Source organism: Dermochelys coriacea, chromosome 6, assembly GCF_009764565.3.
Source record: "Dermochelys coriacea isolate rDerCor1 chromosome 6, rDerCor1.pri.v4, whole genome shotgun sequence".
NCBI lineage: Eukaryota > Metazoa > Chordata > Testudines > Dermochelyidae > Dermochelys > Dermochelys coriacea.
Window position 1 is genome coordinate 3713618 of NC_050073.1, and position 13752 is coordinate 3727369.

General features: G+C 47.5%; 1 protein-coding gene across 1 annotated transcript; it reads right to left on the reverse strand.

Moving 5' to 3' along the window:
* Positions 1 to 4753: 4753 nt before the first annotated feature.
* On the reverse strand, positions 4754 to 13731 carry LOC119856547 (caspase recruitment domain-containing protein 8-like). The gene is made up of 6 exons (XM_038404171.2): positions 13548 to 13731; positions 10534 to 10790; positions 10037 to 10162; positions 8732 to 8879; positions 6201 to 6242; positions 4754 to 5828 (listed from the first exon to the last, which is right to left on the reverse strand). The coding sequence occupies exons 1-6, from the start codon at positions 13612 to 13614 to the stop codon at positions 5425 to 5427; spliced, it is 1044 nt and encodes a 347-aa protein (XP_038260099.1). The 5' UTR covers positions 13615 to 13731; the 3' UTR covers positions 4754 to 5424.
* Positions 13732 to 13752: the final 21 nt, after the last annotated feature.

Consider the following 13752-nt stretch of genomic DNA (forward strand, 5'->3'; position numbering starts at 1 on the left):
GAGGTTTTTCGTCTTCCTCTGTACCATGGGGCACGGGTCACTTGATGGAGGATTCTCTGCTCCTTGAAGTCTTTAAATCACGATTTGAGGACTTCAATAGCTCAGACATAGGTGAGGTTTTTCTTAGGAGTGGGTGGGTGAGATTCTGTGGCCTGCGCTGTGCAGGAGGTCGGACTAGATGATCAGAATGGTCCTTTCTGACCTTAGTATCTATGAATCTAATTGCAACCTCCTGCTGTATCTTTGGGGACCATCTTATATTAAATGAATGAATGTTCTAACTACCATCTTGGGCTAGGGCTTGTGTTTGCTCCCTGGAGAGGGTTACTGCAACTCCATCAGGAACGACTGATGGGGGTGAGGAGTGGTCTCTGCAATCCCTGGGATTGTAAACAGCCCACAGAAGTACCACCTCCAAGTTGGGTTGCTTAGACTTGTTTAAACAGGTACCAGAGACCAAAGAGACAAAGGAAGGGCTTTTGGTGTAAAAAGTCCAGCTTGAATTGAACCCTGGTCTACATGAGAAAATAGGTCAGTTTAACAATCTCACTCAGGGATGTGAAAAATCCACCCCCCCCACCGAGTGATGTTGTTAAGCCGACCTAAACCCTGATGTAGGTCATGTCTACACTACATCTTATGTCGGCAAAACTTACGTCATTCAGGGGTGTGAATAAACCACCCCCCTGAGCAATATAAGTTATGCTGGCATAAGTGCTCGAGTGCATAGTGTTATGTTGGCGGGAGAGCTTCTCCCACTGACATAGCTTATGCCGCTCGCACAGGTAGTGTTATTATGCCGGTGGGAGAGCTCTCTGCCTTCAGCACAGAGTGTCTTCCCCAGACGTGCTGCAGTGACACAGCTGCATCGGTACAGCTGTGCTGCTGGCATGCTATACATGTAGACATGCCCCTAGACAGTGTGAGGTAGTTGGAAGAATTCTTCTGTTGACCAAGCTCCCGCCTCTCAGCGAGGTGGGCTACCTATGTTGACGGGAGGGATTCTCCCATCAGTGTAGGCAGCGTCTACACCAAGGGGGTACAGCCATGTTGCAGCCACGCAGCTGTACCGTTTCAAGTGTAGACAAGCCCTGACAGAGGGGCCTTCTTTTTGATTCACCAAAGGTACATGATCTTTTATCCAAGGGGGACCCAGGCCTGTGGAAAGGATGGCAGGACTGAGGCCTGCCACGGTCCTCAGGGCTTATGGGCGATGTCTGGTACTTTTATTATGTGTTTAGCTTTTGGTGTCGTTTTATATGTTTTCTTCGTGTCTTTAAATAAATGTCCGGTGCTTTGAGCGAGCCGGTTGGTCATTGGCAAAACGGTGTCCTTGGGGAAACAAGCAACACATGCAGGTTGGACTTTGCCCAAAGAGAGGTGATGTCTAGAAACCTGAGAGGGCTCTTCTGGACCAGACCATGAAGGGATGAGTCAAACGTACAGTTACCCCAAAACTGTGACACCATGTTCTCCACTACAGTCTATGGCCAGGCTGTCTGCGTGTCTGAGGCTACGAAAGAGAAGCTGTGCTGACCAGCAGTGCGAGGGCTAACGCTGCAGGGCCCAGGACAGCTAGCTGTAACACTGACCCTCCCGGGACATTGCCAGCTTAACACAGACAGCTGGTTGCCTCTTTGCATCATAGAATCCTAGAATATCAGGGTTGGAAGGGACCTCAGGAGTTATCTAGTCCAACCCCCTGCTCAAAGCAGGACCAATCCCCAATTTTTGCCCCAGATCCCTAAATGGCCCCCTCAAGGATTGAACTCTCAACCCTGGGTTTAGCAGGCCAATGCTCAAACCACTGAGCTATCCCTCCAGCTCTTGCCTGCACTGCAACAGGCCAAGAGGCAGCCAAAGTTGGGTCAGTGGTATGGACAGATGGACAATCGCTGGCAGGAGGGTGGGATCAGTGGTTTAGCGTTGAGGGGTGGATCAGAAATCAGAGAGGGAAAAGAGTCCAGAGACCAGGCTGTATTTTAAAGAATTCTTACTGAGGTTGCAGGAAAAAAAACATCCCAATGTGTCGAAAGAATAGCAAATATGGCAGGGGACCAGCTTGGCTTAACAGTGAAATCCTTGCTGGTTTTAAACACAAAAAAGCAGCTTACAAGAAGTGGAAGATTGGACAAATGACCAGGGAAGAGTATAAAAATATTGCTCAGGAATGCAGGAATGAAATCAGGAAGGCCAAATCACACTTGGAGTTGCAGCTAGCAAGAGATGTTAAGAGTAACAAGAAGGATTTCAACAGGTATGTTAGCAACAAGAAGGTGGTCAAGGAAAGTGTGGGCCCCTTACTGAATGGGGGAGGCAACCTAGTGACAGAGGATGTGGAAAAAGCTAATATACTCAATGCTTTTTTCGCCTCTGTCTTCAAGAACAAGGTCAGACTCCTGCACTGGGCAGCACAGCATGGGGAGGAGGTGACCAGCCCCCGTGGAGAAAGAAGTGGTTCGGGACTATTTAGAAAAGCTGAACGAGCACAAGTACATGGGGCCGGATGTGCTGCATCTGCGAGTGCTAAAGGAGTTGGTGGATGTGATTGCAGAGCCATTGGCTATTATCTTTGAAAACTCATGGCTATCGGGGGAGGTCCTGGATGACTGGAAAAAGGTTAGTGTAGTGCCCATCTTTAAAAAAGGGAAGAAGGAGGATCCAGGGAACTTTAGGCCAGTCAGCCTCACCTCAGTCCCTGGAAAAATCATGGAGCAGATCCTCAAGAAATCAATTTTGAAACACTTGGAGGAGAGGAAAGTGATCAGGAACAGTCAGCATGGATTCACCAAGGGCAAGTCATGCCTGACTAACCTAATTGCCTTCCTGAGAGATAACTGGTTCTGTGGATGAGGGAAAAGCAGTGGACGTGTTATTCCTTGACTTTAGCAAAGCTTTTGATATGGTCTCTGACAGTATTCTTGCCAGCAAGTTCAAGAAGGATGGGCTGGATGAATGGGATATAAGGTGGATAGAAAGCTGCCTAGATCATTGGGTTCAATGAGGAGTGACCAATAGCTCCATGTCTAGTTGGCAGCCGGTATCAAGTGGAGTGCCTCAAGGCTTGATCCTGGGGCCAGTTTTGTTCAGTATCTTCATTAATGATCTGGAGGATGGCGTGGATTGCACCCTCAGTAAGTTTGCAGATGACACTAAACTGGGAGGAGAGGTAGATATGCTGGAGGGTAGGGATAGGATACAGAGGAACCTAGACAAATTAGAGGATTGGGCCAAAGGAAATCTGATGAGGTTCAACAAGGACAAGTGCAGAGTCCTGCACTTAGGACGGAAGAATCCCATGCACCGCTACAGACTAGTGACCGAATGGCTAGGCAGCAGTTCTGCAGAAAAGGACCTAGGGGTTACAGTGGACGAGAAGCTGGATAGGAGTCAACTGTGAGCCCTTGTTGCCAAGAAGGCCAACGGCATTTTGGGCTGTATAAGTAGGGGCATTGCCAGCAGATCGAGGGACGTGATTATTCCCCTCTATTCGACATTGGTGAGACCTCATCTGGAGTACTGTGTCCAGTTTTGGGCCCCACACTACAAAAAGGATGTGGAAAAATTGGAATGAGTCCAGCAGAGGGCAACAAAAATGATTAGGGGACTGGAACACATGACTTATGAGGAGAGGCTGAGGGAACTGGGATTGTTTAGTCTGCGGAAGAGAAGAATGAGGGGGGATTTGATCGCTGCTTTCAACAACCTGAAAGGGGGTTCCAGAGAGGATGGATCTAGACTGTTGTCAGTGGTACCAGATGACAGAACAAGGAATAATGGTCTCAAGTTGCAGTGGGGGAAGTCTAGGTTGGATATTAGGAAAAACTTTTTCACTACAAGAACAGCGGGACACTTGAACTGAAAGGCAGCAAATTTAAAAATGAATCAAAGCTAATTGGGCTTTGTGTAAAATAATAATACTAATTTTAAATCCTGACGACTCCCTGCCACAAGGTACACATGAGGCCCAGAACCTAGCAGAAGTCAAGAAGGATTAGACATTTATGTGGATAATGAGCACTGGTGCTGGCCCCTGTCAGAGACAGGATACTGAGCTCCATGGGCCTCTGGGTCTGCTCTGCTAAGAAGACAATGCAGTGGGCTCCCTGTATAGAAACAAGGCTGAGCTCTTCTGTGATGGGTCCCTAGTGTGCAACTTGGACTGTGGGACAACTGAGCCCTCTGTCCCACCACTCTGGAGCGTCCCTCTCAAGCTGTGATGCTATGTCAAACCACAAACCTCTAACAGGCACTGCACTTACATAGACATCCACAAAAAGAAAAGGAGTACTTGTGGCACCTTAGAGACTAACAAATTTATTAGAGCATAAGCTTTCGTGAAATGCATCCGATGAAGTGAGCTGTAGCTCACGAAAGCTTATGCTCTAATAAATTTGTTAGTCTCTAAGGTGCCACAAGTACTCCTTTTCTTTTTGCGAATACAGACTAACACGGCTGCTGCTCTGAAACCTGTCATTATGATAGACATCCACAGGCAGGGACACACCCAGCTGAGTTACATGAATTATCTCCTAGCCTCTCATGAACCATCAATAGGGAGGCTCCAACCAATTCCCCCCAGCTCCCTAGTCATGCACCCCAGAACTGTACTGTCTTGCACTGGTCAGAAGCCTGCTCGGTGCAAGTTCATTACTTACTCTGCCTGTCCCTCAATGTGGAGAGGACACATACTAGCCTTTGTAAACTGAGATGAGATTTCCCAAGCACTTCAACCAAAACACACTGCTTTAGGTAAAATATAAAACAGGTTTATTGACTACAAAAGGGTAGATTTTAAATGATTATCAGTAGCAAGTGTAGAGATCAAAGTTGGTTACTTAAGAAATAAAAATAAATTCGCACTCTGAGTTCTACACACTAAATAGGATTTGAATCAAGCAGTGTCTCACCCTGACGGATGGTACAAACAGGTCACAGATCCCCAATACACAGGCTGGGACTCTTTTCCGGCCTGAGACCGCCCTTCCCCAGTTCAACATCTTTGTCCTCCAGACGTTCCTCCAGGTGTTGAGTTGGGAGGAAAGGGGGAAAGGCCAAGTGATCATGTCACTTCCCATCTTTTATCGTTTCTTCCAGCTTGCTGGAAAGAACTTTTGCTATGACATTGGGAACAGACAGCCCTCATTCATCAAGCAGTCTCCATTCTATGCATGATCCCTTTGAGAAGTCTCCATTGTTTACAGTTTCTGGGATAGTGGATTCTTTCCTTGATGGGTGTTGATGAATCGTTATCCACTGTTTGGCTTCTCCATTGTTGTACCTGAAAGGCTGGTTGGGGTGTTCCCAACCTCACAATATTTTCAGTGACAGACACATGGCAAAACTTCACTAACTTCACATACCACGAGAACATATACAATCCAACAGGATATTAATGTTCACGAAATCAAGACTTAAAATATCTCACAAGGTATGCATTGTACAAAACTTATCATAATTATATAACAGTGGTGAATATGGGTATTTTTGGGTAACATTTTGAGGTACAGGGAGGCACGGCCAGGCCCAGGCTGATTCCTCACCAGTCCTTGTTATACTTCTTAATCTCCTTGCCAGGTCTTTCCGATTGATGGCTTCCAGCACTATTGTGGTCACCTCCATCACATAATCCATTGTGTAGTGTCCGATCAAGAGGTCAGTGACCTCTATAGACTTTGCATTCTCCAGTTTCCCTTTAGGTATGTGGTCGTATCCCTCCTTCAGATCAATGTCGGTCAGTTTGCTCTTGAAGTTCTTCAACTCACTCTCTCCCAAGTCATCCAAGGTGTTTACCAGGAGATCTCTTGTTGTTTTCCCTGTACTTCTGCCTATAACAAGAGAAACAAACCATACAGTCCAGCCATGCCCCCACCCAAGCCTGGGTACCCTCCCTCCCCCCCCCTTCTGTAGATCAAACTTCAGTGCCTCTGCGCTCCCCTCATGTCTGTTTTGGATTAGAATCCACCCATGGTAGGGGAGGTTCTGCTGTCCTGGGCTGGGGAGTTTGGGATTTTGTTTCAACGTCTGAGCAGGTGAGGGCTGAGTGGGGAAAGGAGTTAGTTCTAGGGATTAGTCCCAGGGAGGACACAGACTCTTAGGTTCCCTTTCTACCTCGGCCACTGTCTCAGTAATGCGTCTTTTCCTTCTACTTTCTGTGCTGCAAACAGGACAACTCCCCACACTCTGAAGGATGGACTAACCGGTGGGAGGATCAGACACTGACGCAGGATGTTCCACATCCCCTGGAAGAGGAAAAAGAATAAGTAAATCAAACCTCTAGCTGAATAATTATCTGCTTATGCTGCTCCTCTCACACCACCGCAGGCACTCATTGCCAATCAGATCTGAACCAGACACATAACTTTCTAATTAATCATCTCCAGAGATGCATCTCTATGGGTTTCCCAGAGACTAGAGGTTTTCCTCACCCATTTATGGAAAAAATCTCAAAAATACCCGTGATTGGCTACTCTTCCCCAATTCCCCACCTCCTGGGGAAAGCAGCTAATCCAAGTAGCTACACATGTTGAGGGACAGCCCAGCCCCACAATCAGTGTCTCTTTGCTGGGTGGACAAAGGGCTGAGATTGCTAATAAAATGCTTCAGCTCTTTGCAGAGGACAGCAGGGGAGCAGCTCTGCAGCTGCCCCTCCTCTTTGTGGTTTCTCCTGTTTCCCCATCTCTTTGACCACTCCTCTCTCACCGATATCACCACTGCCTAGTGCTACCCCAACTCCCTGAATCCCCCCTGCCCTAGTAGAGGACTCTGTCTCAAAAGCCCAGTGAGGATAAGCTGTCAAGGAGGAAAGGAGAATTGACAATTTCAGGAATAGCAGGGAGGTTGAAGGATGAGGCTGGAGCAGAGAGACCCCAAGATCTGAGGAGAAAGGGGCTATGAAAGATCCTAATGAGAGCTGTTTCAGTGGAGTGGAAACATCAGGAGCCAGAGAATAACAGTCCAAGATGGAGCTTGAAAAGAGGAATTCGATCCATTAGTTGTTGACAGTCCATTTGGTGAGTTTAGAGATGGAGGAGAGGAGAGAGATAGGGCAGTAGTTGGAGAGGCAGGCAGGGTCGAGGGCTGGTGTTTGATGATAGGAGAGACCATGACAAGCTTGTATTGTGAAGGGAAGGAGCCAGAGGCCAGTGAGAGGTTGAGAAAAGGGGCAATGGAGGGAGTTTAGTATAGGGACAGTTGAGGTAAGAAGGTGGGAAGGGACAGGGTCATTGGAGCAGGTGATGGAGAGTTAGTCATGGAGAGAAGGTGGGAGACTTCAAGGTCAATGATAGGGGAAGGAGGTGGTGGTTGGGCAGGGAGAGGGAAGAAGAAGAGGTATATTTTGGCCAAGTTTGTTTCTCTGCGGAGAAGCTGGTAAGATCCTGTGCAGAGAGGGAAGAGAGGTCACTGGGTGAGTTTAATGAGGGAGTTAAATGTTGCAAATAAATGACGGAGATTGTTGGTAGGGGATGAGGAAGGAAGGTGTCATTCTTTGAACAAGGAGATGGCAGATCTAATGGAGGAGAAAGCAACCCTGTAGTGGGGGAAGTTGGTGTGCTCATGGCACTCTCTTGAGGTATCCACCCACTTGAGACCAGGGCTGTGAGCTGGTGGGCTGGAATTTACTATGGGGAAAGTGGGGCATGGGAGTCAAAGATGGAGCAGATTGTGGAGTGGGAGGAGTGACCAACGAAGTATAAAAGTGAGGAAAGAGGGGCGTGAAAAGTTATGGGCAACGATGGACTGGAGCCTACTGTATCGTTCCTGAGTTTATTTATTGATTAAAATTATTTGTGAAGTTCTCTCTCTCTCTCAGCAGCTCACAAAGAGTTCCTTCTGAGCATTCCATATTGGACTCTGAAATGAATGCCAGCATGGAGAGTTACCGAAATCACACGGCCTTGTTTCTGTTCTCTGGTTGGATGGCTTATGGAACTAGCAAGACTTTCAAACATTGCAATCAAACCTACAATTCAGAATCATCTAAACATTCATTTGTCATGAATATTCCTGTTAGTAAAGCTCTATGCTCAGTAGTTGATGGAAAGCTAACAGGACAGGGCCACAAACATGGTTGGATCGATAACACATTTCAAATACAAACGGACATGTGGATTATTTTCCCCATTATTCTCTTTGCTCTAATAAGACCAAAACATCCATCCACTGATTCTCGCTCCCTGGACGTTATGCTTAAGCAAAGCCTGGCTCAAGCAGGACATCTTTTACGGTTATTAATATGGATTGAAGGAAAAGCATCAGTCTCCCAGTCCCAGACCACGTGTCTGTCGCTACTGGGGCTGGTCCAATTGTTCATAGCCAAACTCTGAGTGGCCAAGCAAGAAATGCCTTATATGCTCTTGAGAACAGAGAGGAGGCTAAACTGCCCCCCCTCTAGAATATCAAGACACTGAAATTTGTACTTTTTTTTTTTTTTTTTTTTTTTACACTCGGTCCAGATTAGTGCAAATGTTAAGGCAGGATTAGGGTTGTCCAGTGCTGTCTGCTGCCCATCCAGAAACCGGCTAAACTTTAACCTCTGAAAACCAGGAAATACATGTATAGAAAGCCTCCCACACACAAGGGATATGCTCAACTGCGTTACATTATTGTCCACAGCAAACCTGTTACTGCTGGTTGAGTGCACACATCACACCACATGGCTATTAACCAGGAGCACTGAGGAGTCAGAATGCTTGAACCATGGAACAAAGCAGCATCCCATTGAGCCTACCTGCTCTCAGAAAGGCAGTCCAGAGAGGTTTGCTTTCTCTTTCGCTTGTGAAGTATTTTTGCTTTGTTAATCTGATCTGCATTCCCTCTTCCATGTCCCTGGTGTAGGGCTGCCAGTTCTCAGGCCCTATGTAGGTAAATTTCAGATCCTAATACAAAGGCGAGATGATGTGTTAGAGGTAAATCGCTGAAGACTGAGGAGGAAGAAGCGGCGAGATTCATAAATAGCCCAAGTGTGTGAGGCGAGGGAGAGGGAGGAATCGAAAATAACCGCAACTTGTGGGCCGGAATGATGGGGGACGGGAGGAGTCCAACACTCCTGCCATGGACCTTTGGGGGTGATCCGGGGTGCTCCAGGGTGTAGTGTGTGAGAAAGAGAGCCCAGCCACACAGCTGGTGTGAGTCAGCAGGATCCAGGTTTCTGGGGGTGCTGGGAGAAGGGAGTGGGCAATGAAGAGGCTGTGGATGGGGGTGATATTTTTAGAGAAGGAGCAGATATTCCAGAGAGAGCAGGGGAAAGGGAAAGACACGGAGGAAGGGTAGGTACAGAGACCAGGCTGGAGCATCTGGATCATGAGGGACAGGTGGGTGGGGGCAAGGGGATGAAGTGAAGAGCGAGCGCTGGGGAAGCTGTCACGAGGTTCAAGGAGAAGAAGACAAAAGTGCAGACAGAAGTGGGATGTGATAGGTGGGGGAATGGGGAGAACAGGCAGAAGGGCTGGTAGAAGGAGTGACGGGCAGGATGGAGGGAGAAACAGAGATGCTAGGATGGGGGCTCAAACTCATCAGCAGAGCAGCAGCTTTATTGATCAAGCTGTAATGAATTAATTATACTAGGCTTACATGTACTGCCTATGGTGCTTCTCACCCTAGGAGGAGTCAAAACTGCTTTGCAAATTAAACAGACACTCGGGGGAGGTGGCTATTACCTGACCCATCTTGTCTCTCTACTATCCTGGGACTGACACAGCTGCAACTATTGCATAATGCCAGTTAAAGGCAGGGATCACTTCACCCACCACAGAAATGCAGCCACCTCTGGGTCGGCGTACAGCAGCTGCCTAACAGATTCACAGCAATGCTCTAGCAGCATTTTTTATTTGTTTTTGGCAACTTTCCCTCTAACATTCAGGATCTCACCCCTGAATCACCCCCAGACTGGCCTCCTGCCAGGTGCTCAACTTGTGGCTACCCTTGAAGGCCATTTGCAACTGGCAGCTAGTGCAAGCAGCCCATAGACTTAAACTTAATGGGGCTTCTCTCAAGGACCACACTACATCCATGGTCTGTAAATAATCTCACTTACGGCTGGATTTATCACGGCATCCGATACACTGGGCACACCAGGACAAGTTCCAAAGTGCAGGGATCTATGGGTCTGAGGAGGCTTGTCCAAAGAAATTGACTGGCACTTCTCGTGTTCTTCAACTGTCTGTGAAAGGTTTAGCACAGTCACTTATGGGAGATCCAGTGAAAAACACACACACACACAAACAAACACACGTACCCACAAACATACATGTTATTTCTTTCCTCCTTGCTTCTATTCAGCAGGTTTAGGGAATGCTGCAAATTCCAGTTAGAACGGGGTGAATTTCGACTGAACCATTTTTTGGTGAAAAATGCAGATGCAGCAACACTGAAATGTTTCGTGAATTCACGTAAATTTTTTTGTTACACAAAGAGGCTCAGTTATCACACACCAGCTGCCTGCCCGGCACGGAGATTGCCCTTATGCCTTGCCCTGCTGGGGCTGCTGACTCTGACTCTCTATATTGCACATTGCTATTGACTCTTATTTACCTTTTCTACTGAACGGTTCTTGGGGATCCGGTAGAGGTGGAGGGTTCTGTCTGTGGCCCTGAATGCCCAATACAGCTGCACCAGTGAGTAGATTGGAATAATTGTAAATGTAGAAGAGATCAAAATAAGTCCAATGGAGGAGAAGCTGGGGTTCTCCAGCACAGCTTGGAATGGTCGCACCCGCATTGGCTTCTCCGGGGTCATGCCCTCATCAACAATGTGGACAGTTTGCATCTGGGAGGCACCAGCCTTTTCCTCTGAAAATGGACAAAAACGTTATGTTACAGTTGAGGTTGCCAAGAGCATTTCAAAGGAGGGTGCTACCATTGAACACAACGGTAACAAACACTGAAAATGATGGAAGCCACAAGCTAAGGTGATTGAAGAATCTGAAACCAACCTGAATATCCCTTGCACTGGCTAAGAGCACAGGACAGAAACATGCTCGGTGACCAGCCCACACTCATCCTTAACTCTGCTCCCATAGTGATATTAATCCAGTGTTTCCCGGAGGGTGGGGCGTGTCCTGCTGAGGATGGCAGGATAAAGAACTAGTACAATGGAGGTGAAGGTGCAGACTGACCTCCAAATTGTTTTTCAGAGTCACAGCTTCCATTTTTTCAAAGCTAGTCTCTAGCTGTTATGGTTATAAAGGAAATGTTCAAGATGTATGTGACAGAATACAGCCCTGTATCCACACCCTACACACTACTATAATAATCTTGGTACAAAGTATGCCTTATGCAAACTTATAATTTGCTGGTCAGTATTGTCCTGGTAAAGTACATGTGGCAATGGTGGGGGCCTCGGGGAAGGGGCAGAGCAGGTAGGGAAAGAGGCAGGGCCACCACAGACCATGAGTCCAGCGGTGGGTCCACGGTGAAAGTGAGGGTGGGGGAGAGTGAGTGACGGAGGGAGGGGGGATGGAGGGAGTGGGGGTGGGCCTCAGGGAAGGGGCACGGATGTTTGGTTTTGTGCAATTAGAAAGTTGGCAACCCTAGTGTCTGGTCCCAGGACTGACTTGAGCCTTCATCCCTGGCTGAGCCTGCCCTGTGTTCCCTGGGCATGGGGGCGGCTGCACCTGCTGGGAGACAACAGGGAGCTCACTCAGAAAGGGACCGGAGCAGCCTCTACCCCTGCTGGGATCCCTCCTGTCAGGGTTCCCTCCCCACTCTGAACTCCGGGGTACAGGTGTGGGGACCCGCATGAAAGACCCCCTAAGCTTATATTCCACCAGCTTAGGTTAAAAACTTCCCCAAGGCACAAATTCTTCCTTGTCCTTGGATAGTGTCACTGCCACCACCAAGTCAGTTAGACAAAGATTCAGGAAAAGTACCACTTGGAGTTCCTGTTTCCCCAAAATATCCCCCCAAGCCCATTCACCCCCTTTCCTGGGGAGGCTTGAGAATAATACCAACCAGTTTTGGGACACTAAAAACCCAATTAGATTTTTAAAAACAGAACTTTATTATAAAGAAAAAAGTAAAAGAAGCACCTCTGTAAAATCAGGATGGAAGGTAATTTTACAGGGTAATAAGATTTAAAAACACAGAGGATTCCCCTTTAGGCAAAACTTTAAAGTTACAAAAAAACAAAACAAAACAGGAATAAACCTCCCTCTTAGCATAGGGAAAATTCACAAGCTAAAACAAAAGATACTCTAACACATTTCCTTGCTATTACTTACTATTTCTGTAATTTTATATGTATCATTTCAGTAGGAGCTGGATTATTTGCTTGGTCTCTCTCCTCGTCTCAGAGAGAACAACAAAGAAAACACAAACCAGAAACCTTCCCCCACAGATTTGAAAGGATCTTCTTCCCTTACTGGCCCTTTCGGTCAGGTGCCAACCAGGTTATTTGGGCTTCTTAACCCTTTACAAAAAAAGAAAAGGAGTACTTGTGGCACCTTAGAGACTAACAAATTTATTAGAGCATAAGCTTTCGTGAGCTACAGCTCACTTCATCGGATAAGCTTATGCTCTAATAAATTTGTTAGTCTCTAAGGTGCCACAAGTACTCCTTTTCTTTTTGCGAATACAGACTAACACGGCTGCTACTCTGTAACCCTTTACAGGTAAAGGAGGGATTTTATGCTACCCTTAGCTGTATGTTTATGACACCTCCTGAAATCCCCCCACTCCAGCAGCCTGCGCTCCCCATGCCGCCACCCTCCCCCATCGACAGGATCCCCCACATGGACAGGCTTTGGGAGGTATCAGGAGAAGGTTTGGGGTGAGCCATAGCTGAGGCAGTGGATGTTGCAACGAGGAATTGGTGGGTGGGGGGGAGACAGAAACAAACCCTCTTCCATAAGAAGGAGAATGTTTGCTTCCTTGTTGGATTGGTGGAGCAAGAAATAACGTTCCTTGGATGTCGGACTCCTCCCTCAGAGTGTGAGTAGCCCCACATCTATCTCGCCCCATACACAGGCTTTCTTCTCTCCCTCATCCTCCCTTTCCAACACCCCTTCTCTCTTTCCCTCTTTCTCAGTATGAATAGATCTGTCCTGTGTCGCTCTCCTCCGCCCCGTCCCCCCAAATGTTAGGTCTCTCTCCGGTGCATGCCTCTCTCTGATACAGAATTTCCCTGTGTAGCACATGTGGGAAATTGCTGTAATATTAAAAAAAAAAAGTGTGTCTCTGTTTCTCCACTCAGGATGCTGTGATTCCCCACTGGGTGTGAAGGGTTTAATTTCCCATTTGGGAAAGGAGGAGAAAGAGATGGGGGTTGGGCTGGGAGAAGCAAACTGTCAGGTACTGGTCCTTGGTGGTACAATGGAAGAGACTAACTCCCTTTGAGGAGCTCAGCTGGGGAGCTAGGTGTCTAAACCCTTGTGGCTACATGACACCCAGAGACAGTCTTGCTTGGGAAGGAACTGCATAATTCTGCCCTTCACACTGTGATTTCTCTGCTCGGCAGGCTGATAATCAGGCAGTTCCTGTACAAGGAGACCCATAGACAAGATCTGCCTTAGGGAGCATACAATCGCCTCTTGAGAGCTCCCCACTTACCTGTCCTTGCCGCCTGGAGTAGTTTGTCTGCCAGGTCCTTCTTGTCCCTGGCCCTCAGGATCTTCATGGCCACTCGCACCACCTCTTTCTCCGTGTAGTACTCAATCAGCCATGGAGTGACTTCTCTGTGTCTTTGTTCGCTGCCTCTTTGCTCTGAGACAATGGAGGAGGAAGGAAAAGCATGTCAAAGAGGGAAAAAAAAACA